The sequence below is a fragment of the Halichoeres trimaculatus genome, unplaced genomic scaffold, assembly GCF_033239565.1.
Source record: "Halichoeres trimaculatus isolate MK-OKI-2021-1 unplaced genomic scaffold, fHalTri1.1 fHalTri1_scaffold_6, whole genome shotgun sequence".
In the NCBI taxonomy this organism is placed as follows: Eukaryota; Metazoa; Chordata; class Actinopteri; order Labriformes; family Labridae; genus Halichoeres; species Halichoeres trimaculatus.
Genome location: NW_027437184.1, coordinates 8,624,247 through 8,651,415, shown reverse-complemented (window position 1 = coordinate 8,651,415; position 27,169 = coordinate 8,624,247). Strand labels below are relative to the sequence as shown.

The 27,169-nt window shown below is 39.3% G+C and overlaps 2 protein-coding genes and 3 non-coding genes across 10 annotated transcripts; 3 read left to right on the top strand and 2 right to left on the bottom strand.

Annotated features, from left to right (window-relative positions):
- Positions 1-868: 868 nt before the first annotated feature.
- uimc1 (ubiquitin interaction motif containing 1) lies at positions 869-13,183 on the bottom strand. Of its 5 annotated transcripts, none has more exons than XM_074672967.1 (23): positions 13,130-13,183; positions 12,754-12,850; positions 11,335-11,465; positions 11,063-11,150; positions 10,748-10,866; positions 10,510-10,669; positions 10,249-10,415; positions 9,443-10,126; positions 8,754-8,808; positions 8,512-8,624; positions 8,123-8,232; positions 7,883-8,039; positions 6,574-6,678; positions 6,323-6,381; positions 5,881-6,065; positions 5,466-5,542; positions 4,909-5,023; positions 4,488-4,802; positions 4,301-4,388; positions 3,750-3,852; positions 3,331-3,379; positions 2,964-2,997; positions 869-2,877 (listed from the first exon to the last, which is right to left on the bottom strand). In XM_074672967.1, exons 2-23 carry the CDS (start codon positions 12,791-12,793, stop codon positions 2,706-2,708), a joined length of 3,126 nt encoding a protein of 1,041 aa, XP_074529068.1. In that variant the 5' UTR covers positions 12,794-12,850; positions 13,130-13,183; the 3' UTR covers positions 869-2,705. The 5 variants fall into 5 exon arrangements, with proteins under 5 accessions (XP_074529068.1, XP_074529073.1, XP_074529071.1 ...); XM_074672972.1 differs by having other exon boundaries at positions 11,368-11,465; XM_074672970.1 differs by having other exon boundaries at positions 12,763-12,850.
- A 650-nt stretch (positions 13,184-13,833) lies between these two features.
- Positions 13,834-13,905, top strand: trnad-guc (transfer RNA aspartic acid (anticodon GUC)). The gene has a single exon. It is a non-coding gene; the product is annotated as a tRNA-Asp (tRNA).
- An 839-nt stretch (positions 13,906-14,744) lies between these two features.
- trnad-guc (transfer RNA aspartic acid (anticodon GUC)) lies at positions 14,745-14,816 on the top strand. The gene has a single exon. It is a non-coding gene; the product is annotated as a tRNA-Asp (tRNA).
- Positions 14,817-15,462: 646 nt separating this feature from the next.
- Positions 15,463-15,534, top strand: trnad-guc (transfer RNA aspartic acid (anticodon GUC)). Its single transcript has one exon. It is a non-coding gene; the product is annotated as a tRNA-Asp (tRNA).
- A 1,711-nt stretch (positions 15,535-17,245) lies between these two features.
- Positions 17,246-26,492, bottom strand: cldn2 (claudin 2). 2 transcript variants are annotated; one of them, XM_074672313.1, is made up of 3 exons: positions 26,269-26,492; positions 23,454-24,032; positions 17,246-20,044 (listed from the first exon to the last, which is right to left on the bottom strand). In XM_074672313.1, the coding sequence occupies exon 3, from the start codon at positions 19,995-19,997 to the stop codon at positions 19,176-19,178; it is 822 nt and encodes a 273-aa protein (XP_074528414.1). In that variant the 5' UTR covers positions 19,998-20,044; positions 23,454-24,032; positions 26,269-26,492; the 3' UTR covers positions 17,246-19,175. The 2 variants fall into 2 exon arrangements, with proteins under 2 accessions (XP_074528414.1, XP_074528415.1); XM_074672314.1 differs by lacking the exon at positions 23,454-24,032.
- Positions 26,493-27,169: the final 677 nt, after the last annotated feature.

The window sequence follows — 27,169 nt, the reverse complement described above, 5'->3', positions numbered from 1 at the left end:
GTTTTTTTTTTCATTTGAAACTCCTGTGACTGAAATAACAAAAAGACAGAAAAAAATGATTCAGAGTTGCTGCTTCACCTCAGAAAAAAATGTCTCCTTTCTCACCTGAATTACAAATGACAGTAACAATGTTTAAGTGGTATTAGCATGCTCAGTGTGCTAAGTGTAAATGAGTCCTGGACAAACAGGTTTGTCTCCTTTTATCCTAAAGAGGATCACCTTGTAGAGGACTTCCAGAAATTCCTTATCACTGTTAATATTCTAAAACAAATCCTCTTTCTTTATGACAGAAAATCCATTTACATCTCACTAAACTGCAGAAACTCAACTTTTACAGCTGACGTGTTTGAACGAATGTGTTTAGCATGACGTGAAACTGTGAGAAGTCAAAAAACACATTCGAGGACACAAGGGTAGATCAAAAGTATGAAGAAAAGGGGCTGTACAGTTGTTTGCATTTCAAAATACTTTTAAAAACATCATGACAAACAATCCTCATAAAATCCAGATCCTAACATATTATATCATATTGCCCCTGTAAAAACATTTTCCTTGGTCAGAAGCAGAGTTTGCTGATGTTTACACAGAGTATAACACTACAAGAATCAGACCACTTATCATCTGGTATCAAGAGACACCTGAGGCACAGGTGATGTTTGATTACACAAGTCCATAAGGTTGTCACGAGGATGTCTGACCACACGTAGTGGCGAGAAATCAAAAGCAATATGTTAGTAAGAGTTGCTGGCCCCTTAGTCATTTACACAAGTCAAATGTGGCTCTCTTTTTGAGAAAACTTTGGAAAAATTGTTCCATAAGATGAAGAAAAAACTGACAAAGGTTTATTTATTTATTTTTTTATGCTGCATTTTACTATTATACATACAAAAATAACGACATCTGAGGTGTAAAAAATCAGATTAACCTAAATCTTAGAAGTGCAGAATAAAAACAATCTTCAGGGACATTTACAGGAAATTCAGACAAAAAAAGGAGCTTTGCTTCTAGTTCATGAGATCCTCAATGCAAGAAGTACTTTTAACACTGATGCCACACTTTGACTTTATTACAGCTTCATGAAAGCCCAAACTACAGCCATACACATCTATTTGTCCATCTTTTCTTCTCAGATTTAATAATCAACAGCGAGAGGAAGGTTTGAACATAAGTAACAATGTTTTCTCCTAAACTTTCGTTCCTGTTGCTGTAACAGGGTGAAACATATTGTGACAGATTCTTACAAAACAACAGTCTGCAGAGTCTCACAGGAAACAAGAACCCCCAGAGCATTGATTTGAAGATAGATGTAAAAACCGAAAGTCACCGAAGAGGAAGACAAAGACCATGTGATATATTAATAAACCGTCATGTTTGGTTTGTGGAAAGAGTTTACTTTAATACCAATAAGTGCTCTCCCAAGTGCTGATACAGTATTCAAGGCTGAAACTCTGAGGAAACAGTCAAATTAGAAAAATAAAACTCATCAGCGTTAAAAGTGTGCTGTGATGAAACAACTGTGGTGATATCTTTGAGCAGATTTAGTGCAAATATAAGTTAGAAAAAACAGTATGATGGTTGCATTCAGGATGAAAAGGAGTGAAAGTCACCACGTCCAAACTGGTGTCACTCTTAGTCTGAAGCTTCCTCGTGACCTGAATTATATGAGATTATCAGATGTAAGATTATTCCTTTACACTGAGTTTTAGTGGCTGTCAGATCAGATTCTTAATATTCTTCACTCACTTACATTGAAGTGTCTGTCAGAGAAGTTTGGCACTGAGAACCAAGTTTGTTTTCTTCAGAAAATTTTCTTTGTACATAATATTTGTACTCGTGACTGATGCTGGAGCAGGGTTACCAAAAAGAGTGATGCTTCGTAGATGGAGAAACTTACAGCTCTAGTCATTAAAAGAGCAAAATGGATGATTTAATGTTAAAACTGAAGCACAAATCATGACACAGAGGCTGTAATCCAACAAACCGTAAGAGCTGTTTTCAGAGCTGACAAAGTTTTGTCATTGTTACGTTAAGTGTTAAAAATAGAGATTAGTATTTGGTTGTTTTGACAAGAAATGCGCAAGTTAGCAACAGAGTGCTCATGGGAAATGCAGTCTTCAGGGTGCACACACATGACCGATAGCGTTAGCAGCATTAGCAGAGTGCATGCTGTTGTTTTGGGAAGCTCAGCCAGCGTTATACCCACAGTACAAATCTGGGGTTTTCTCGTCAGAAACTTCAGTGCTTTACTGGCTGATAGGGTCTGCAAAGGGTCAAAGCATCACCAGAGTGAGAGATTTGTCAGTGTAAGATTTCATGGCAATATAATCGACAGTTTCTGAGATGTATCTAATCAAACATGGAGGAGAAAATAACACTTTGAAGGGCAGGACGTTTTGTTGTTCCACTATGACGGCTGATACATGTTGTGTGTGATTACAAAGTCAACAAAGCTTTAGTCACAAAATGAAACACGTGTACTTGAGGAAGAGGTAGTCTGAAACATCTGCGACATTAAAACAGAAATATTATGAACTGCTGACTAAAAGTGAGATCTTTGAACACTCAGGGGCTCAGTTTGTGTTTTGTTACCTGCAGAATAATCCGTATGACCTCTGAATGTTTGAATCAAGTCTAGTGACAGTTCTGACCTGATAAATCCTCATTTTAAGGCTCTGGGTTCCAGTTTTTTCAGTCTCCAGCCGTCCTCATCTCCGTCTTTGGCTCGGCTTCTTGACTCGTCTCTGTTTTTTGAAGTCGATAAGGCAGTCGGTGGCCTCTGAGATGGGAGTGAATGCTCTGATGGGAGAGTCGCTGATCTTGGGGAGCCTCCTTGTGTCACCTCCTTCTTCCTCGTCGTCTAGCAGATCAATAACTTCTCTACAGAAAGAAACACACACACCTGTCAATTACACAGTCTCAAAGAGGGGTGGTTTTCTGAAACATATGTAAAAGTTTTCCCTTACTCTGTTTGAATTCTGGCTCCAGATGGTCCAGCCTCTGTTGGACAGAGAAAAATATTGTCATAATTAAGGGTTGAACATTATTTCTGTGAATGAAAAATGCTTGGCAGAAAGTAAAAAAAAGACTACTGAGATAAGAGAAAAGGGTTCATTGTGGAGCTGAAAATGTTGCAAGAGCTTCTTTTGAAATCACTCTTTTCATCACAGTGGCACTAAGTTTCCTCTGAAATGTAGAGGAACACACTTTGACTCCCTGATACTTCCTTAACCCAAGCAAAAACTGAGCACTTGGCACCACTTCTGATCCCTTCTTCTTCTGTATTTTGGAGTTTCTGCATCTTGAATTTAATTCTGAAGAAATCTTACTCACCTGAATCTCTGTTGTCTGTTTGCTCCAGAGCTGACAGCAGATTTCCTTTCTGTGGGGTTAAACATGAAGAAAAATAAGTTAATTTCCAAAAAAGTACAATCCCAGTCCTCAAACTATCAAGATGCTGCGTAAAAAGCTTGTAATAATACATTATTTTGATTGAGAGTCAATTCAACACGCTGTAGTTAAATTAATATTTGTTGCATCTCCTTTTCTTCTGAGACTAGCTGATGCTTCTGTCTTCTTCGCTCTTGCAGGAGAATCTTCATTTTAGGTTTCAGAGCCCCTACATTAAAACAATAGAAGTCTGAATGTCTAATTTCCAGCAAAATCATGTAACTCCTCATCTGGAGCTGTCCTTTCAGACTCCAAAAGCTTTTTCCCACAGCTCCCTTGTTGAAGCCATCAGGAAGTCTCACCCGTGAAGTTTTGGATGCATGCATCTGGATGCAGAGCTCTATGTGTGAGCTGTAGTCTCTCAGAGGAAAGGCTTTCTGGCAGATGTAGCATTTCTCCTGATTTCTGTGAAAGTAAAACCATCGCATTATTATCAAAACAGAAATGATTCTGAAAACACTTTTTTTACTCCCCTTAACTACCTCAGCTCATACCAACTTGAAACAACCTTTCAAAGTTGGTATTAAAAATCAGGTGTCAGTCTGTGACACACACGTAAACTACACTCTGGTTTGTTTATTTCACATTTTATTGCTTCTTTTACCAGAGAGTGTGTTACTTTTCTTTCTTCCCAGGCCCTTACTATTCAGGCATGTCTGTTTCATTCTGTCTTTTCCTGGCGATCCCCCACTCTGCCTCTTCCTTGACGCCACGTCCTCCTTTTATCATCTTGTCTTTTAGTTTCCTTTTTTTTTAAATAAACCAGCAAACAACACGACAGCAAGTACCCAATATCCTATCTGTCCATTTTTTACAGAGATTTATTTATAACATAAAGAAAACCCATACTTACTTTCCAGTGTTGAAGGGTTCACCAGTGTCTTCAGTTTCCTCTCTCACTTCTCCTCTTCTTGTTCTCTTCCTGCGCGGCTTCGATGACACTGAATGAGATAAAAGCATACAGAAAGAGTTGAAACAACCCTTCCCTCATAAAACTTGTGTATTCTGCTCATAACATGCAAAATCAAAGTATCTCTCACTTTGTAAGCTGTCAGCTCTCTGTCTCCTCTCATGCACCACAGAAACCTCTCCGTCACAGTAAGCAGCGTGCATCTCAATCTCCGTCACAGGAAAGGAGCCCTGACAGATGGGGCAGTCCACGCTGGTTTCTGAGCTCCGAGCAGGGACGGCTGGTTCAATTTCAGGAGACTTCGACCTCTGAAGCCTGCGAGTATTCACCTCCTCTGCATCTGACTCCTTCTGGGACTCCTCAGCATCTTCTGTTCTTACATTTTGATCTCCAACATCACTGCTGCTGAGAGGGGTGTTGTCTTTTGTGGTTTTTCCTTCTAGAGCTGAAACAAGCACCAGACAGTTTTTGAAAGCCTGATAGAAGAAAAAAAACTTCCCAGAAAAACATGATTTACATTTTGGGCTTTTAAAAACTTCAGCGTGTCTTACCCTCAACCTCCATCTCTATCTCCAGCTCACCCTCCTCTTGTGGCTTTTCGTCGACTGGAGAATCGTCTCGGAGAATCATGTCAACGTCCAGATCCTCGGGGCTTTTAGATTGTTGCTACAAAGAAGTCCAAACAGCTTAAGGAGACTGAGGGTGTGCACATCATGTTTTCAAATCAAAATAGTTTGAATAGGAAAGAAGAATCCAAATAAAACCAAGACCCTGATCCTGACATTAAAAAAATCTTGATATATTTTACCCATATCGCCCCCTAATGGACAAAATTTTCCTGAAGAAGCAGTTTGTTGATGTTAATGCAGCACATGACACTGCAGAAAACTTTCACAAGTTTGTAATGATGGTACAAGTATGTTGGACCACGTTTAGCGACTGATTTTTACAGAAACCACTTAAAGAAATAGTTAAACACAGAGCATTCATGTTACTTCCACTAGTTATAAATGTGTCAGGAAGAGCTGCTAGTCCTTGGTCGTTTTTCACAAAATCAAATTTGGCCCTTTTTGAAAAAAACGTCGGTGATTAGAGAGTTCAAACTCACATCTTCTCCACCATCAGTGTCCATCAACAAGTCTTGCGTCCTGTCATCGTCGTCTTCAGGGTTACTTAGCTGAGTTTCTGTTGATACAAAGACACACTGACTTTAGTGTTCGGGTCAAAAAAGATATATTGTGAAGAAGGGAGCGACCAGAGTAAAGACCACTTTGTGATCTAATAGCAGTTTAAAGTCATTTGAGACAGAAGTGGCAGATACAGGCACATTTTCCTACATCTGCGGAGTCGGCCGACCTTGAGATGTAACAGCGAGCAGAGAAAAATGACACAAAACCCATGGCCCTGTCAGCGACTGCTATCCATACTTTGTGAATCTACTCCTCCACTGGCTTTCATAGAAAACAAATACATCTGAACTTCAGTAACAATAATCATACTTAAACAAATCGGAGCTTGAGCACCTGGACAAATCTCACAGCCGTCAGAATCCACCTCTCCTTCTTCTCCTTCTCCATTCTTCTTCTCTTCTACATTTGGCTCATTCTCCAGTGTTTCCTCTCCCTCTGCTCTCTGTTCTCCTTCTTCTTCCTTTTCCTCATCTTCAGCTTCTTTACTCAGTGGTTTTCGTCTCAGACTGAGTCCACGCCTATAAATAGAAGTACAAAAGATAAAGTCATTCAAAAATAAGCAGTTATTTCTAATCTTAAGTTTTCGGCAACACAAAATCAGCCTAACTAATTTGGTGAAGTGACATGAAATAACTCTGCAGTAAAAACATAGCTTTAAAAAGAGTTCGGAATCTGAAGTGTTGCTGCAGATCAAACTAAGAGCTCTCATGAGAAGAAGTGATGACATCTTGTGGCAGAAACATGGTACTGCGTTGTCACAGGTGTATGATTTTACCTTTGAGGAACTTCTTGATGAGATGATTCAGGGGACTGTGACTCCGGTCGAGGAGATTTCTGAGGAAAACAAAATAAGACTTGTTAAACTCTGTCTCTTAATCATCAGACTTCTGTTTCCCCTTGGACACAGGACAAACATCACATTGTTGGTCAAACTGAGAGAGAGCAGATGTTTGTGCCGATGTATTGTACAATATTTTGGGTTTATGGTTACATCCGAAATGATTTCTTTTTGTTTTCAGGTCCTACCTCTATCTGTGGCAGAACACCCTCCCCCCACTCGGCCTTTCTCAGCAGACACCTCTGAGCCTCCTTCAGACTCTTCTCATACACCTCCATCTGAGCCAGAATCACCTGGAGCAGAGGACACAAAGAGGCGGAGAGGAAATTTAGTGAAAGGGTGAAAAAAAAATCAGAAATTGAGTACTCTGAAACTCCAATCTTCAAGAAAGAATTAGGATTAAGAATCTTGATTTTGTTTGTCAGGTGATTAAAAAAATTAATCTAATTAATTACAGGATTTATAATTAATTAATTAATTAATGGCATTTTAATCTCATTTCTGCTTAAGGTCCCAAAATAAAGAATTTTAATTGTAAGACATTACAAAATTGCAGTGATGATTAATCAAATGAATACACGAAGAAGAAGATTTTTCAACTGGCAGTGAATACAAAATGTTTGTATTCACTGCCATTGATGTTGTGCAACTGTTTACTGTGTCTATAGAAGTAAATTATGTTTTTCAAGAGGGGGGAGGCGGGGTCTGATGGAGCTTGTCGACCAAAATCATGCTCGTTAACTACTGTGGGTGAGAGCGGTGTGCTCTTTGGATGAGAGCTCAGCATGGATATAAGGAGAAGATGTGAGATGACAGGGACATAGCGAGACGCTGCAAGTCAGAAAAGTTCAGGCAGCTCGTGCTTGAACTGAGGATGTGTCGCGGTAGTTCAGAGAGAAAAGAGGGGTGGGATCGTGAGAACAGATGACGGAGATCATGGAGAGGATCAAAGGATGGAGCGCCTGAGACGAACAAGATCAAAAAAAAGTTTGTTTTTTCTGTTTTGTTTTTTTTTTATTTTTTTTATTTTTTTTTTATCAAAAGCAGGAAGAGAGACATAAGAGCAGAGAGTCCACTCTTCTTAGGTAGTTTGGGTGTTTACATAGTCATAGAAAACAAAATTATTTGGGTCTTGAAGATCGTTCAAGATGCTCTGAAAATTGCTGGCAGCCAATGGATTAATCGTGTTAATTTTCAGAACGCACTTCTTCATGGTATAATCAATTAATCTAATTAATGCATTAAAATGACAGCCCTCGTCCGAAGACAAAAGCTTAAACACTGAACCATTATTGCAAAACTGTAAGTCATAATAACTTACAAAATCATGAGTGAAACAAAACACTGGAAAAAATCTGAAATAATCAGTCAGACATAGTTGTTATTTAAAGTAGTTTTGAAATTACTGCTGAGTTTATGTTCATCCGCAAAAAGCTTTTCAGAAAACTGAAAAACTGTGTGTTTTCTTATTCAAAATGTATGAAAGAAAATCTCCACCTGTGTGTAGGAGTCTGGATTTAAGCCTCGGGGACAGAAGGGAACCCCCCAGTAGTAATGCACCATCGCCTGACATCCAGGCTCTCCATGTGACTGAGCGGTCTGACCCTGAGTGCTGGCAGGCTCAGAGTCCGGCTCTGAGCTGGAGATCTGCCGTCTGACGTTCAGGGAGAGACTCTGATCAGAAAAGCATTCAGGGGTAAAATGAAACTAATTTTCATACATTTGGAAGAAATCTACCTGCACTTTGATCTGCTCAGCCCCGAAGAAGCTGAAGTCACATGATTCATGGCGACTGTCTGGCTGTCAGTCCTCTCTTTTGGGAAGACGGGACTGGGTGAGCCAGCCGGCTGCAGCACACAGAGGGAGAAAATAAAAGATTATTTCAAAGAAATTATGTTTAATTCATGTCCATTTCAGTGAACCAATAAGAAGTCTAAAATATAGATGATATTCATGTTGATGAAAGTTTTTGTCTGAAGTTGCTCCATCTGCTGGAACCAAAGGTGCAGATTTGAACAAAAACTATTCAAACTGTGGATGCCCATATGAATCCAAATGAAGCGATCTTGTTTCTACTTGAAGCAGAAAGGTTGACAATGCTAAGGTTAAAGTTGTTCATCCCTCACCATGACGTCGTCCTCATCATCTTCAGACCAGCGCAGCTTCATGTCACTGCTCAGCTCAAAGTCTGCTGTGTTACAGTCTTTACATATTTCTGTCAGCTCCTCCTCCAGGTCATCTGTCATAAAATCAATAAAACAAAAATGAGCATTTCTGGTTTACTGTTCTACATTCAGTAATCGATGAAACTAATGAAAACTAAGGAAAACTTGAGAATGAAAACATCAATGAGAAACATTGGTCGTACCTGCTTTAGGTGACTTCTTTACCCTAACGTCTGGGTCATCATAGGTCATGTTGTCCTAAATTAAGAAGCAGAAATCATAGCAGGACTTAGCATGAATACACTACTCCAGAAATCCAATTTTAACCAACAATAAGTTAAGAATGTTTAAAAAATATACCTATCTGCAAATTTTAAACTTTGTAAATTCAAAATAATTGTAAAGAATTCTGCAAAACACAAGAACCTTTATAATGAAGCTGGAATTCTGCAAGATTCTGGGGGCGGAGCCTGCAAGCTAATGCTCCTGATTGGTGGAGTATCCACTGTGTTGTAACGCCACCTCCCTCCGTCCAAAATAAGATGACACCCAGCTATGATTGACTTGAACAATGGTCTTCTCTGAGCCTAATAGTGTGAATGTGTCTCTGTCAGCTCCCAGTGTTCTAGTTTACAGAGTGACCCTGTAAACTGGAGACCTTCAGCTGAACATGTCGGTGGATATCCAGTTTACAAAAGCTGAAGTCCTCGAGAATTCATCTTAGTTAAGTTTTATATATTTATATACCGTCATAATATCCTCATCAGATAAGTATTTCATAATTATCGAAAGCTGTTTGAGGAGGATGCCACTGCTTTAGATGTAAATTATAACTCTGCAGAAGCATCAATCATAGACTTTCAGCCCACTAAGCAATCATGTTTTAACTCACCTGTTCCAGACTCTGAGAAGGACCTCGGATTTCTGCAGACTTCACAGAGTTACCCTTTATGTCCACGTGATTCTGAGGTCCTTGTTCACGGTCAAACACTGGACTTGTGCTGCCTACACCTTTCTCCTCAGTCTGTGTCCCAACACCCTCAGAAGATTCAAGACTCCTACAGACTCCTGAACCTTTAGGGGGACAGTCAGGCTCTGGGACACCGGTACTTCCTGGGAACACAGGACTCTGAGGCCGAATGGATGTGGACCTCGAAGAGGAGGATAAACTCTCCTGAGAGGAAGACATGAATGCAGAGTTGAAGTCTGGGGGTTTGCAGGCGTTGGGAGACTTCTCATTTTGGGTCGTCCGCCCAAACACTGGACTTTTAAAGCCTTCTAGATCCAGCTGTGTCTCTGAGTCCTCCCCCTGATCTGTCTCTGAGAACATGGGACTCTTAGATAAAGTGAAGTCTCTGGAGTTTGGGGGGCTTTTGGGAAATGTAGGACTCTTGGATTGATATGGCTGAGACTTCTGAGGGAGGAGTGAGCTGCCCTGTGAGGACAGAACAAATCCCGAAGTCCTGCAGGAGTCAGGCAAGTTCTGACTCAGATGAGAGCCCTGGACCTCCGCTCTGCAGCCAGTCGAGGGGAAGACAGGTGATTTACAGTCCTCAATCTGGGTGGAGTCACAGCTCTAATGTGTTGATGAGAGATAAAACATCATTATTACTTTATTACATGCAGGTTTGTTTGATTACAGAATAACAAAGCTCTGCTGATAAGTCAGAGGGAGGAGAATTCAGAAATATGGAGAACCTGAGGTGAGTCCATCTGCAGGTCCAGAGGCTCAGTGCTGCTGGGTAAACCCTGAGAAGTGATTTTTTGAGTCTGAGATAAATCTGGCATTTCCAGGAGAGGACTTTCTTCTCTCTTCTTACGCTTTTTACTCCTCTTCAGACTCTCATCTTCAGATCCTTCTGCCCCTGAAGAGGGAAAGTAAACTTACTTTTCAGTGTTGGTGTAGATAGAAACTTAGCATTTTAGGATTTTATAGCAATAACTCAGACAGTGATTCACCTCCGTTCAGGTCTGTCTCTGGTGGGCAGCGGCCCTCTAACGCCTGCTTCCTGTTTGAGTACGAGAGTTTCCGTCGAGAGCAGAGCCTGAGAGGAGCTTCAGCTTCAGAGATCAGACTCTGACTTTGGAGAGAAGCACAGGGCTGTGTCTGGCTGACCATCTATGAGAGAAACAAACAAGAAAATTACTGCTTTCACTGTAATTCTAAAAACTTGAGGAGCCACAGCAGGTTACTCACACTCTCCTGGATGGCTTTCATCACAGCCTCTTCCTCTTTCTGCAGCCTAAGCGCTGTAATGCTGGCTTCCTGTTCACTCAGACGCAGTGCCAAGTCCATCATCTCCTCCTCTGTCATCTCTGAAAACAAAACAGATATAGCAACAAAATATTAAGCAACAGTTTTTTGTCTTTTGATCAGCTGAAAACTACGCTTATTTAGAGCTGATTCAAAGCCTGTATTCTAAGACTTTTTCCATCATTTACCCTTTAAAAAAACTAATCTAAAATGTTTCTTTCTTCATTTAGCATCCTCAATATTTCAGATACATCTCACCTTTGTTAGGTTTGGCTTTGTTCTCCCTTTCTCTCTTTCGTTTTTCTCTAAAGGTTAACGTAGGCAAAAGCGATGTGGAGTGCTCATCCTTGAAAAAAAAAAAGACAATGTGAAGAGAATTTCAGGAAAGGCTGCTGCAAACAAATGTTCCAAAGTTGTTAATGAAATGTGACCCTCTTAGTATGAGATGTTTAAAGTAGCTGGTCTCATAAGCGAACATATAAACATAATCTAAAACATAATCTGAATCATTATTAATAAGATTTCTTTACGCTGTCATCTCTGTCGTTTAGATCTCCATCAACCTGCGTGTTTTCGTCGCTCTGCTGACTTTCAGACAAAACGTCACCGCCGTCTTTGATGATCTGCTTCCTCAGAGACATTTTGCTCTGCTGCTGAAGAACTGGCACAAAACAGAGAGACAAAATCATTTCATTTTCATAAAAAATACAATTTAATCTCACAGATTTCAAAAGCACTTTTCCACACTTTAACCGCTGCTATATCCAAAAGAAAAATCAACATATATACGAAATTGACTGAGTTTCTTTTTGCTGCTGCTGGATTTTAAATATGTCAGTGAATCGACTCATGTTTTTATTTCTGTTTAAAAATATCTGTAATAAAAAGCAATTTACTGGTTGTCTCACCAACATTTTTAAGACAAAAGTCAAACTTGTCAAGTTTCTTTTCTATTGCATGAAAGTAGGTCAATTTTTTTGTACACTGACCAAAACACGTTATTTCGCAGACGTCAATCCTCAAATCCCAAGACAATTACAGCTGGATAAAAATAGCTCTTGTTATGAAATGTTAAATAGCTTTTGTACTGCGCATCCAATCCACATTTTAAAGAGTTTAAGGTGAACATTTTTATTTTTCCAGTTGTATCATAATCGTCTTACTATCATATTCATCATCACCATTGAAAAGGTACCAATGTAGTTTCTTACTGGAAGCCAAGTGGTAACATAAACACCAAACACTAAAATGAATTGAATAAATAATTGCATTATAACAAATCACTCAGTAAAAGTTTGATAGTGAGAAAAAAATGTATGGAAAGCATAAAAGTTTAACTTTAGGTATAACTTTCCAATGAAATAAAAGCACACAAATAATCTAAATTTAAGGCGAGATGAGAGATAAGGTTCTCTTTAACAGGTTAGAAAAACAAAACAAATTCAGGAGTTACAGCCACCCCCAGAATAGCCCAGGCCCTTGAGATTCACATGCTAATAACCCAACTAATTAATCTTAAATACCTAATCTTCCACTGACAGAAATAAAAACGTAGCACTATTGAGTACAGTTGTATCAGGATATTGTGAAAAGTGGATTTCTGTCGTTTGATTAAAAAACTTAAACACATAGATACAAATTACAGGGAGTTAAATATTTAAAGCATTTTATCTTTTTAATTGTAATATACTAAACTTAATGATATCACTCTCTAATCATCTTGTGAACCGAAATCAACTTAAGAGGTTTTCTGAGCCTTAAAAAGATCTCTTAGCCTGGATCAGGAGGAGACACAACCATGATGAAGACTGTTGACCTGACAGTTGCTTAGAAGAGACTTAAGGTTTTTGCAACAGAATCTGGCTGCTCTCAGAGAGCTGTATCCAAGATGAACTCACAGAAAAGCCAAAGCCTCAGTCCCGCCCTCGCTCGGTCTACAGTGTATTTACCTGATTTACCTAATGAAGACTGACCTCTTCTTCCTCTCATCTGTCCGGACTGTCAGTGTGACGCGATGACAGGAGAATGGACCCCAAACCAGCAAGCCTGTGTTCAAATTAAAACACAGATGAAAATGCGAAATGTGATGTTACCGAGAGTGCATAAATTCATTAACTTAGCCCTGAAACAGAGGAGACAACGGTTGATATGACAACAAACTAAGGACACAACACAGTAAAACAGGCAATAAAGTTTTCATACATCCCTCTTGGTTCAATGATAATACAATTTAATCAACTAAATCCATCCTGTGTGCGTTTACTTGAAAAAGATACATAAAAAAAATCATAAATCAAACGTTTTTTGCAGTTTAAGAAAACTCACAGTAGAATTACCCTCACTTTCGCGGCGCCATGTTTGTTTCTGTTACGCAACCACGTGACAAAGACGTAAGGCGTGTCTTTCATGCTGCCTTCAGGTGCACTCGGTCAGCTACGATTTGATGTTGAATTCGGAGGTATGTAATAAGTAAATAAGAAAACAGACAAATACATAAAGATCATAGATAAAAGACCAAGGTACGACCAATATTAAGGTTTTTATCAATTTTACGATCATTGAAGTACCTCTTTGAATACCATATAATTAGGCACATCTTGTCAGAAATAACTATAAAAAAAAACTAAAATCAAACTATAAATGTTGGACTACAATGATTGGGCTAAAATTTTTGCTGAATGATGTCACTATGCTAAAGAAAGTATCTGGCGTACCGGATGTTAGTCTTGCTCATTTCGCCAGGATGCCTTGGAAACAGACTGATAGAACGTACCTTGGTCATCACGGAAAATAATCGGGTTTTCTAAGATATACATATAACACAAGTTGTAGTTGATGTAATATAGACTTCTACAAACGTACAAAACCGCAAGAAATCCGTCTTAAAACGATTTTTCTTATCCGCGAACGTCAGTTTTATGTGAGGACCAAGGACCCAATCATAGGCCCTGTACGAAACGAATCAAGGTTTCCAAAAATGTAACGAGCTTATTGATAGGATGGATGACGTCACGTTGGGCAAAAGTCAATCCTCGTTAGTATAGTGGACAGTATCTCCGCCTGTCACGCGGAAGACCGGGGTTCGATTCCCCGACGGGGAGGCTAACATCTTGCTGCAATATGTAGTTGTCGTGTTTTTCACTTAGCAGAAAAAAATGTATTTTACTGCTCTTAAGGATGACAACAGATAAATAGACTTTAACTGAACCAACTCACCACATCCAGCCATAAAACTCCAAAGACTTATCCTCAATATTAAGTTTGTGTTTCCACAATCTCACAGCGTGTATCACTATACCCCACTCATCTTCTGTGTTCTCTCGGTCAAGCATTGAAATGTTGAACCAGCTCTGTTTCTAACTGGATTCAATGCCAGACATTCAAGTCTGCAGTGTGGCAAATTGAACTGGGTGTGATGACAGTTTTATCCTGTCTCACTGGAAGAATTGGGATTTGACGTGAATTGAGATCCCTGTGAAATGAAAGACTGAAATGCATACATTTCAGAATCAACTTCGAAAAACAGGAAACAACCTCGGATTAAGGCTGAAACGCGTTCCGTCTTTCTGAACAATGAGCTGAAGGACACTAAGTAGGTTTATTGGAGCTATATCATGCCTAACAGTAATTCTGACTTTATCTTGGATAATATAAGAAATGAGCTTTGAGCTTCAGCACACAACCACTTCCTGAAAAAAACAATCATTTTCTCTGAAATGATATAGTAGATATTTTGAAAGATTATTAAATATGGATAACTTCAAACTTACGAAACTTTAAGAAATCTGTCTTTAATGGATTTTTTTTTTATCCGTAAACGTCAGTTTCATGTGAGGACCAAGGACCCAATCATAGGCCCTGTACGAAACGAATTCAAGTTTCCCAAAATGTAACGAGCTCATTGATACGATGAATGACGTCATCAATGGGAACAAGCCACTCCTCGTTAGTATAGTGGACAGTATCTCCGCCTGTCACGCGGAAGACCGGGGTTCGATTCCCCGACGGGGAGGCTCGCAGCCTTTTGCAGCATGTAGGTGTCATGGTTTTCAACTGACACAAAAATATTTCACTGTTTTTAAAAAGCTGACAACAGATAAATAGAGATTAACGAAACCAGCTCACCTCATCATGGTGTAGGATTGGGATTTGACGTGCATTGAGATCCCTGTGAGAAAAAAAAGACAGCAATGCATACGTGTGTACACATCCCATTTCAGAATCTACTTCGAGAAACATGAAATAACCTCAGATTAAGGCTGAAGCGCGTTCTGTCTTTCTTAACAATGAGCTAAATTACACTAACTAGGTTGATTGGAGCTACATCATTAGATGCCTAACAGTAATTCTGACCTTATCTTGGATAATATAAGAAATGAGGTCTGAGCTTCAGCACACAACCACTTCCTGAAAAAAACAATCATTTTCTCTGAGATGATATAGTAGATATTTTGAAAGGTGATTAAATATGGATATCTTCTAACGTACAAAAATGCACGAAATTCGTCTTTAATCGATTTTTTTTTTATCCGTGAACGTCAGTTTCATTTGGGGACCAAGGACCCAATCATAGGCCCTGTACGAAACGAATCAAGGTTTCCAAAAATGTAACGAGCTCATTGATAGGTTGGATGACGTCATGCGTGAGTACAAGCCACTCCTCGTTAGTATAGTGGACAGTATCTCCGCCTGTCACGCGGAAGACCGGGGTTCGATTCCCCGACGGGGAGGCTCGCAGCTTTTCGCAACACGTGGGTGTCATGTTTTTTCACTTGACAGAAAAATATTTTATTCATCTTAAAGTTGTCAACAGATTAGCAGAGTTTAACTGAACCAACTCACCCAATTAGATTCAGCATTTTGCAATATTACTGACATTTCTTTTTTAAGGAAATTGCTTGCGGCACAAGCACAAATAGGTCCAAAGAAGTATATCCTTATTTTCACATGTTAGTTTTGATACTTATGGGTGAAGTGAGTTATAAAAAGCTTTATCAATTTGAAATCTGAATAATTAATCTAAACTTTGTAAATATATAGACTGACTGCTTCTTTCTATAGCTAGTGGTTATCAAACTATATATAAAGTAAATGAAGAGGAAATACAAGGTCACGTGTTTCTGCATGCACATGAGATTCAGCCACAAAACCCCACAGGTTTATCCTCTTTATGGTATTTGTGTTTCCCACAGTCTCACAGTGTGTGTCCCTACCCACTTATCTCCCGTGTTCTCTCGGTCAAACATGGAAAAGTTGAACCAGCTCTGTTTCTGACTGGATTCTAGTCTCCATACCAGACATTCAAGTCTGAACTGCCAGTTAATGCTACATCACGAGGAACTGCAGCCTGACTGATTCCCCCAAGCAGAGTTTGATTTTTCTGTAGCAGTAGAAGATGACCTTGATATTAGGATATTCATATTAGTATCCTGACATTGTAGCCTTATTTTACCATATTTGTCACATTATGTTGAAGTTTGGTGGGAAAACTTGTTTTCAAAGTAGCCTAGAAAGTCTCAAGTATTATTAAGAAAAATCAGTATATCAGTATAATTTATTATGCGGCATTCATATGCAATTTTTTGTTTCTAAAGACATTATATATAGAAATTGATAGACCCAGTTTGTGGTTTGGGGTAACTCTGTAAGACAGCTGTGATGTGAACTTGATGTGACATCCCACAGATAAACCCATCACCTGGAGCACTAGTTTGTTTTTTAATGTTTGTTTCTGGTCAAATCTGAAAGTACTTTGTCACTGTAATCTGACCCAGTAACCATTTGAATTCCAGTCTCATGGTCGGCCTGTAAGTTAAACTGAAACTGTGTATTGATTGCACTGAAGCTGTTTGCTCTGTTTGCTCTGGTTTGTTTGTGTCGTCCTGCTGTTTGCCTCCAGTTCAGGGCTGTGATCTTTTTCCCATCCCAGACTGTAAAAACAGCAACAGAAACTCTGCTCCAACACAAACACACTCTTTATCGATTCACAGCTGCTCCATCATAGCGCCATCAAGAGTCAGAAAAGGCATGCTCCTACTTTACCATACCAGCATTTGTAGGTTACAAGATGTTCTTTCACCTTGCAGTTGTGCATTTTGTTTGGGCTTACACACATATAACACGATATATTAAGTTAAAAGAACACCTGGATGTTGATGTTCTGTTAGGTTGGTTTTGACAAACAGTTGCTCTTTTTCTTATCCAAGTATCCATCACCCATTTGTCTTCTTTGCTTTCGCTTCCTTCCTTCTTTTACTCACTCTCCTTATTTTCTCCTGCTCCTTTCAGGGAAACCCTTGGCATCTCACCATCACTCCAGAGCTTTGTCTTTGTTGGCAGGCAGTGGAATGAAGAGTTGGACAGATTCAGTCATTTTCAGTTTATTTTTATACCGTGGTCCATAAAGATAAACGTGTTCACTAAATTGTGGTAAAAAAAAAAAGTAAAACAAGAGATCTTCACACTGCTGACCTGATGTATAAATATAAATCTAACTTATACAGAGTTCAGACATGCAGAGTAAAACCCTCATCAGGTGATATAAAACAGGCATCCAGACAAAATATAAACAATTTTATATGATGGTAAATATAACAAGGCACTGTATGAATTAAGGAGGGAAACAGTGTAAATATGCTTTTAAAGTCAGAGTTCATGTTGACAAATGTTTGATGTATCTACTGTCTTTAAACCAGGAGAGTATAAAGTGTTGATGAAATGTCTGACTTTAAGAAGATGCAGTACCAGGTAAAAATCTCAAGGTTGAATCTCAATAAGGGCAGATACAGTTATTGGACTTCACAAATGTAGTCACATTTTACAGAAACTCTTAATACAATGTTTGTATATACTGGTACTTTCAAACAGACCAACTGAAACATTTCTTTCCAATTTGCTTTGTCCTATTTTTCAATAGTTTACTCTAACCAAGGACAATTCCCAGATAAAGCAAGAGAAAACATTCAGATTCTGAGAATGAATATGCCATGTTAGTCTTTGTTTGGCCTCAATGTTTTTTTTTTTTACAAGCAGGATATTTTATAAGTTTCTGAAATAGGTCTCATTCTCCATCTTTTCTTTTGAAGTATATATTGGGTTTAACAGAGTGATAGGACAACAGATAGAACAAAAAATCAATATTCAGTAAAGGGCCATAGGCTGGAACCAAGAGGTAAAAAAAAGTTTGAAGTGCTAAAAACTGCAGTTCTCTGAGTGTCCACTTGTGGCTGGCTGTAAAAACACCAGGAAATACAAGAAACCACACACCTATTCAAAAAAGACGATGATTACAGCAGAAATAAACATGTTAACAGCCTGGTTTAAAAAGAACAGTTTGTGTCTGAATGACTCAGTCCTGTACACACACTGTACAGAGGGTGAGATTTGCCCATATAGGGCATGGCTGACTTAACTGACAGGTAATGGTGTGTTCCATTTGTACCCAGAGAATCGGAGCATCCCCACCACCCTGAGTTCCCTGTAGAAAATTACAACTTCAGGTAACATTAAGCTCCTGTTATATTCTGTGTATTTTTGAATTTCTGACTAGTGTTTGTTTCGATAAATCATCTGCATACGTAGTATTATTCAATGTTTATATAAAGGTATGCCGCTGTCATGGCAACTGGAATGCTTTGACTCAGAGATGACATCATTCCCACTTCCAACTTCCCAGTTCCAAGTACAAATGGAACACACCATAAGCACCAACCATTGGACCTGGGGCACTGAGGTATGAATGAAAGGTCAAACTAGCTCTCCACAAATTGTTTAACCTCTTGGCACTTTATTAGCACATTGTTCTAAATGTGGGTTCTTACAACGAATTTACTTAATCACTCATTTTTATATCAAAAAGTACACATTCCCCATGTAATGTGACCCTTACACTCTGCCATACTTTCCACATGGACCGAAGATCAAGCAAATTAAACAGATTATGTTGGCTTCATGTAAAACAACATCACTCGTACACTGGTTTGGGTTGATTTCTGCACCAGGATGTGGATTTTTTGTTTGTTTGGTTTTTGAACTTTTTAACATATAAAACCATATGCAGGTGTACAAATGTAGCAGGTATTTAAATGATTAAAAATTCAATCAAATGGTGGTTTCATTTTAACAACACATTTTTGAGAAGTTTTCTCAGCATGGAGGTATTGGAAGTGATGCTAAGTCAAAGATTTAAAGAGAAAAGATGTAAAATAGTCTCTTTCAGTGTGTCCATGCTGTAGTCAAAAATCCTTTAAGAAGCATAAAAATAGGGACTTCCCAGGATGCAGAAAGGACACCAACACAGCGCCACAGTTCCAGATTCTTGTGATACTGAAACTAGATTCATCTTTGATTTGTGTGTCCCAAGCCATAAACCTCAGACATATCCTGTGATGTCATATCCTGCCGCAGCTGGCTTCTTTGCTCCCAGTACAGCCTGATTACTCGACTGTGAGCTACCAGTGTTACTGCGGACCAGAGTCGGCCCCCTGCTGGCTGTGTTGGCACCCCCGACTTGCAGGGTGGGGTTGCGGTAGGTCTGTGAAGTTGTCCTCATCCCTGGGCCCGGTATACCGCCTGGCACAGGATATGGATACCCTCCACCGTGACGTCTTGCACGACCACCTTCCTGTTCATCGCAGCACGACACACACAGCATCCCTCCTCCCAGCATGGAGATGAGCGCAGAGGCCAGACCAACATACAGACACTCCCCCAGCTCAAATTTCATGCTGGCTGGTAAACTTGGCCGATAGAAGGTCTGGACCACCTCATGAGTAGTCCACGACACCGGGATGAGTGCCAGGAAGCCAGCAGTGAGGAATAACCCCCCTCCACTGCCTGCAACACGACTTTTAACAGCACCTGTTCCCTCCAAGCAGAGAGTGCACTGCATCCCTAAAACTGATACAGCAATGGCAAGGATGGACAACACAAGAGAGATGACCATGAGGGCGCGGGAGGCCTGCAGGTCGGCAGGCAGGGCCAGCATGGAGTTGTAGGTCTCACACTGGAACGCCCCCGTGCTCTGGTAGACGCACTCCATCCACAGGCCTCTCATGTTAGCGACCGCCGTGACGATGTTGGAGCCGATGTGGGCCGAAATCTGCCAGTAAGGAAGTACGGTTGCAACCAGAGTGCCAAGCATCCCCAGCAGACCCAGGAAGAAGCCCATCAGCTCCAAAGCTGCTGACGCCATCGCTGAGGCTGGGGTGGAGGTGACCAAAGAGACAGGGAAATCAACTCCTGTAAAAGACACAAAGGATCATCTGTTTCAGCAGAGGAGGCTTCTTTTAAGCAGCCAATGTTTTATCTACTGGTTTGTTGTTTTTATTAAAGGTCCCATATTATGCAAAAATCACTTTATTAAGTCTTTTAGTGAAATTTGTAGGTCTTTGGCTTTCCTTCCAGCCCACAAAATGTGATATTTAATGACAAAACCTGTACTTAGTAGTTCTTGTGAATGTAAAATCCTGACCTCAAATGAGCTGTTTGGAATTTCCGGGGTTTGCCGACATCAGCGAGTCCCTTTTTTGACCAATCAGGAGCAAGTCTGACCTGATTGGTCCACCAGAGCAAATACCCCCAACCCCCTCCCCGCCAACTGTTTTTGGCTGTAAACAGCCACATAAGCCACGTTTACATGAGGAGTTTTTCGTCTTTCCGAATGGAATCTTTCTGAATGACTTTTCCGAAAACAATAGTATACATGGAAAGAAATATTCCAATCTCTGGTCTACATGCACCGCTGTAATCAAACAGAATAGTCAATGGGGCATGCGCAAAAAAACGTAAACATCACGAGATTTATCAAAGCTGGAGGAAGACAGTTTGTGTATCATGATATTTCAATACTCCGTATTGGGAGTTTGTCGTCTGTCCAGTCTTGAAATTATGTACATTTCTTTCAAAGTTTGGATCAAAAACAAACCTTTCGCAGCAGTCCAGTGCTGACGGCTGGCCACCATTTTTAAAGTTGAGGAACGTCTCTTGTTGCGTCTTACGTCATATCTGAGCATGCGCTGAAAGTACGCACCCTGACAACTTTCCATCTGAGTGGATAAACTTCCTATCTCAGAAGAAGACAAGACTGAGTGGCTAGAGTTCATTTATCAAGGAAATGTGCAAGCTACACTCAGTAAAACTGTGCATGTGTGTGCTAGTCACTTCATAGCCGACTGCTTTTCCAACCATCCACCAACAAATCTCGGACCCTGGAAATGTGAGTATTCTAAATGCTGTGTGCTGTAGAGCAGATGTAAAAGCTTTTCCTCAGTGTACCCCTGTCTCCGTGTTAGCTTCAGGATGCTAACTTTAGCTGCAGTTAGCCTGTTGTTTTAGCCTGTAATGCTGTGGTAAACGAGCCTTGCTGTTTTCTAAACATTGTGCACTCGGAGCTCGTGGCGCCGCTCTCAGTGACACGGTATCAGCGATGGCTCATTTACATATGAAGGTCACGCCCACTAAATCAGAGCGTTCTGAACAGAGGGGCTATGAGAGCCTGGAAACAATGCTGCTGTGCTTGATTTATTGGCTTTTTGGACCAAATCATGTTACTACAATTCCATGAAGACATCAATGATCCATATTTAACTACAGAAAAGGAGCAGAGTATGGGACCTTTAAGTTACAAAAGAGGCAGACAACCCGATTGCAGCACTCAGTGACATTCTGTGAGAGGAGAAGTTCAAGCAGTACGGTCTGTGCCCTGGAAACTGTTGCTCTATAAAGCAAAGTCCACCTTTCTGACACTGACTCAGAGTTACCCCAACAAAAACTAAAAGTACAACAATACTTTCCCAACCCTGAACTATTTACGAAGAAAAACACAACCAAGACTTTGGCTAAAATACTTCTACTATTACTACTACTAACAATAATAATAACAATAACAATAATTATAATTAAAGTAATAATACATTTTATTTGTGGGCGCTTTTCATGAAACTCAAGGTCACCTTAAATAAAGTATAAAAACGAGAACACAATCAATTACATAAAATCACCAAACCACAGAAGTAAGGATGGCAAGGTCAACCAGAAAAAGCTAGATGAAACAAATGAGTTTTAAGCTTTAAAAAGATTTAAAAGTGGAAAGACGGGTAATGTCCCAGATAGTTTTAGGTAGAGAGTTCCAGAGATGGGGGGCTGAAAGCTCGGGACCCCACTGAAGACGAGGCGAGAGAAAAAAGATCGGAGAGTCCTGGAAGGTGTATAGGTGTGAAGAAGATCAGAAAGATACGGGGTTATTAAGAGCCTTACAGGTGAGGGGGAGAATCTTATAATCAATGTGGTATTTGATTGATAGCCAGTGCAGTTAAGAGCAGGCAGGAGTGATATGATATGCAGAAGGGAAGGGAATTGCAGAAGTCTAAACGAGAAGGTGTGAGAGATGGGCTGGTTGATATTACAAAGGTGGAAATATGCTGACTGAGTAATGTATTGAATTGAGCTTTGAAAGATAGAGTACTGTCAAAGTTGAAGGATTTTGCACTGACTTTCCAGGATGAAAACACAGTTATGAGCACCACACCCACAGTCATAAAGATGCGACTCTCTCCAAGCTGTGCATTTGTTTTGGAGAGCAGATCTCTTTTTAACACTACTTTTCTGTCTTCAAGGCAACTTTTCCCAGGATGCAAAGCTACCATAGAGCTTTTGCCTGACTTTCGGTTTAGTGCTACTCACAGCCTGGTGTTTTGAGAAGAGTAACGTTAAGGACCCCTGGTTGTGTCCTACAAGTGTTCCTCTACCAACTCCAACCTCACCAAGCAGAGCTAATGAAACATCACTCTTCATTTTTTTTGATAGACTCTCAAGTTTGAACAGACCACTGCAGAGTAACTGCTGACTGTGGGTTGGACATTTTCAATAGCACAAATGGCTCACTCTCCTGTTTTGCTTTCTTCTACTCTGACATCCTTTCAGCCCCAGTGTCCAGTGACCATTTCCACAAAATAAATCCAAGAAATCCTTTTCTTCAAGAAAAAGGACAGATCTTACTTCTCACTTTATCAGCTTTTCTGGCCGATGAAGTGTTTTCACCAAAGGGACTTTTGGTCTATGTGCCTGAAACAGGTTCGTGTTCTCTCAAAATAAACCAACCTCACCACCGATACTTAAAAATTACCAATTTTGGCAATGAAAATCACATTTTAAATTGTGGATTATGAACAGGCAAACATATAAAAGTGCGACTGCTTATACCACTGTGCCTTTAAGTATGAAAGCCACACTACAAAAATCAGACAAAAACACTCACTTATTTTTGACTTTCTGCAAGACAAAAACCTTTTTTTTTACTTGAATCTCTGCCTCCCTCCCTTGACATCAGTGTCATGATGAGCGTATTTATATAAATAAAGATTTAAACCCCCAAACAGTGAGATTAAAGTAATTCCTTCTTGTTTGGGGTTTTATCTGCTGCATGCCAGGGGGCCATGTATATAAATAAGCCTTTACAGTTTATTATGGCTGATAGCAGGAATGTTTTTTGGTTTTTTTTTTTGCAGAAAATAAAAGATAACAAGAGAATACCTATTATTATAAAAATGAATCATGAGAACTGCACCACCACCACCCCAAAAAAAAAAAAAAAAAGTACAGACATGCATTTAAATTCTCACACAACATGCTGCACACTTTCATGCATTACCTGAGAACGCTGCAGGTTAAGAGAGATCCAGACGCTGCAGCAGGAGCAGAGGATGAGGAGGGTGAAGAGTCGACAGCAGAGCCTGCAGCCTGTATGAATATCCCTCACTGTTGCACCTGCTCTAATTTCTTCTCCTATAAACTGTGTCCTCGCTGTTTGAGACTCAGACTGCTTCTTCAGACCCTGACACAGTTGCAGCTGTTTTTCTGGCACTTAAACTCTGCTGGCTGCTTTATCGACTAAGCGAGCCAAAAATAAAAACTCTTTTAGAACAAATGCATTACAATTCTCTGAGTTTGATATACCGCCTGTTGCATAACCTACTTAAATCACCAATAACGCATCAGAAAAGCCCGTTAGAGCCCGTGATCCTGCATGTTGTCTCTGTGTCAGATGCTCATCTGTCTTTGTTTAAGTGATCTCTGTCCCTTATTCAGACCTTCACCTCCTGTCACACACACAAACACACACTCTGTCACCTCCAATGGTGACACACACACAGGTTAATCATTCCCTCATCTCTCCTCGTTTCCCCAAAAACAGATCATTGGCAGCAGAAACACGGCTTCCTGCAGACCCCTGCGAGAGGATGAATATTCAGGGTGTTAGTTTAATGCATATTCGAGTGAATATGTTCAATTCAGCAACTTTAATGAAAACAAAAAAGCTCGAAAACAGTCACAGTTTTATGATCAGTCTGCAGAAATGCTAAAAAGTTGCTTCAGAGCATTTTTTGTGTTTTTAATTAAAACAGTGATGGAATAAACTCGCCTGAAGCAAGAGGAGGAATAAAGTCAATCTCATTTCATTTTAATCAAGTTTTCTGTCCAACTGTACATCTTTTAGTTTGGGTCTTCTTAGTACAAGTGAGCAGCAGTGGTGTGAAAAAAGAATAATAAAGTGCACTTTGGTTACTCTCTTACACTTTCACTTCTTTAGTCAGTGCAACCACAACTCATTGAGCTTCAGTGTTTCAATTAAATCACATTGACTTAACTACAACTGTTTCTGCTTCATACATCAGTGTCTCTTACATCCTACAGTGATTCTGAGTGAGTGAGACAAAAAGCAACTTCAACATTTTTTACCATTTGTGTTCAAAATAAGACCAAAAAATCACGCCGTTGGAAAGTTTGGCTTCATAAGACATATTAACGATTTGAGATGTTTATAACACCAAATAACAGAGCCTGCAGTGTTGGAGTGTAATTGCTTCTTGTGAATTACTCATGACTTTTCCTGCATTAATTTGTAGTTTATACAACATTATGAGCAACATGGGGGCAACATTTATCCTTTCATTATTTTTTTCAATGAATAATGAATTTCTATGAAGTACATTGCAGGAAAACAAATCAGAAACCACACTTTCCAGGCTAAATGGTGCATTAATGTGCAAAATTACATGTGTAGTGATGTTGCAACCTGTATCTCTGACACAAATCTGAAAGAATGCAAAAATATACTGACATTCGTAGCCCTTCTGGTCTCAGTTCATGATGTTTGGTCCCTGAAATGGGGTAATATGTCACCTGGATTTTATATTTCAGAGTTTTTCTTCATGTTACTGGAAAATAACAACAGCAGTTTGGATTTCAGGGGCTGAGTTCTGTTTGAGTTCCTTTGTGTGCTGGGTTTTTGTTTTGCCATCAAGCTTATTTTTGCTTATTTGTCAAAATACCTGTCAAACCATACTTTTTAAAAAGTTATATATTAATAAAGTTATCATTGTCAGTAAAATAATTAGTATTCATTCACCCAGAGGACACATTTCAGCTCTGTCTGGATCACTGCTCTTGTTGATCTACTGAAACGCAGTTTTTGTGATTTTTTTTTATCGAAATCAGTTAGCGGTTTTCTGTCATATTAGTGACAGGAATTTTGACCATACACGCTCAAAATGAAGGGTGTGAAATGGTATAACTAGTCTCCAGATCTTTCCATGTAAAATTTATGTACAACCTTTTTTTTGTTGTTAAAATCTTAAATAAAATAGATACTTTGCATCTGATTTATCTCATTTATCTCATTTAACATATTTGTAGAAACTAAACCAAAATAAATTCTTTTTAAAGTAAAAAAAAAAAAAAAAAAAAAAAAAAAAAAAAAGGATTCTACACAAATGTTCAAGCATGCTCATCCATTTTTTTCAATTGGATTAAAAAAAAAATAATAATAAAAAATAAAAAAAATAAACTTTTTCAAATATAACTTCTAAACAATATTTCATTGACAATGCGGGGTCTGGAGAAGCTCCAGTGATAAATTTCCTTTAAAAAATCACAAATATTGCTTCCACTTTGAAGCCTAACATTTTTTTTCTTCTTTTAGTTATGTATTAGTAATGATAACACATCCATTGTCAAAGTATAGTTAAACAAAAACATAAACAGTTGCATCCAAATGCATTAGACTGTGTTTTTCTGCATTTCCTGGTTAAACATGTTGTATGTGAAGGATAATTCTGATCTTACAATAGATATATGAATCAAGGTTTGAAGACAGAAACATATTTTTCCACAAACAAAACTTTTTTAAAATCCAAATTTCACATTTTTATTAAATTCAAGCTTTCATACATTATAAGTTAGCTGAATGTTTCAAACATCTTTAATTATTTTGGTCCCGCATTTTAAACTCCACACACACGTCTCTCCTTCTGTCATTACATAATATGAAATACTGCTCAATTAAGCTGACTCCAAACTTGGCTGCCTCCTCTACGTCACCATCAATCAGCTATTTGACTGCTTGTCCGTCTGAGGACTGCTGAGAGAGACAAAAACCCTAAACTGTTCACACTAACAACACTCACCATGTCAGATGCAGACGTGCTCCCTGTGGTCCCTCTGCGTGATCCAGGCTGTTGACATGCTCCATCAGTGTGTGTGTGTATCTGTAGTTACAGTCACACAGTTTACTGTTGATCCATTCCTGAAGCTTGAGCCTTTAGTTTCTAATCCCTCACATAGCAGCAGCATCATAATGGGATTAACGTGTAATCCGGTCACTTCCCCAACAAAGTGAACTGAGGGGGCAACGTCCACACACTCAGAAACACTGAGCCATTATTATAAACCACAGAGAGGCTTTATCTGGACACGCTGCATATTAATGAGGCAGCTCAGGTCGGCTTGTGACTCCTTTGTTTTCCTGCTTCGGTGAATTATGCTGGATGGCTGAGAGGAAATCAGAATATAATGTTGCCGACGCCACTTTAAGCATCACAACTCTGACAGATGCACCATCAAATGGCCAAAGTATGCAGACATTACGACATTAAACCCTCATGTGATTATTGGACACATAATCCCACAACTATTAGCACTGATCTGTGACTGTTTAAAGCCTTCACCCTTCTGGGAAATTAAGATGTTTGAGCCTTACTGGCAGCATTAGATGTGTTTGATGTAGTTCACTTTAAGTTTATCATAGGACAATCTTGGAACTTTTGCCTGAAAATAACCTTTCAAGTCTCTAAAAGTATCCCCCACCAAAAATAACCACTGAGAGACAAGAGGACAGAAAAATATGTGATTCATCTATAATTCAAATGATCCAAAAAATATATATATATGTATCCAACCCAATCCTATAATTTTCTCACGCATCAAATTTTAGAAAATGATCAAAGCCTCTCAAAGTGTGTCATGTAAAAATAAAAATTAGGACCCTTTTCAAAATACTCTAGTATTAAAAACACATGTAGAGTGCTG

What these genes read in the sequence shown, in the direction of transcription:
- uimc1 (XM_074672967.1), bottom strand. Translation starts at nt 12,793, where the DNA reads ATGAGAGGAAGAAGAGGTCAGTCTTCATTAGGTAAATCAG. An exon ending in ATGATGAGGACGACGTCATG is followed by an intron (nt 8,233 to 8,511) that starts GTGAGGGATGAA and finishes TGTGTGCTGCAG; the next exon opens with CCGGCTGGCTCACCCAGTCC. An exon ending in GAACCCTTCAACACTGGAAA is followed by an intron (nt 3,853 to 4,300) that starts GTAAGTATGGGT and finishes TTACTTTCACAG; the next exon opens with AAATCAGGAGAAATGCTACA.
- cldn2 (XM_074672313.1), bottom strand. Translation starts at nt 19,997, where the DNA reads ATGGCGTCAGCAGCTTTGGAGCTGATGGGCTTCTTCCTGGGTCTGCTG.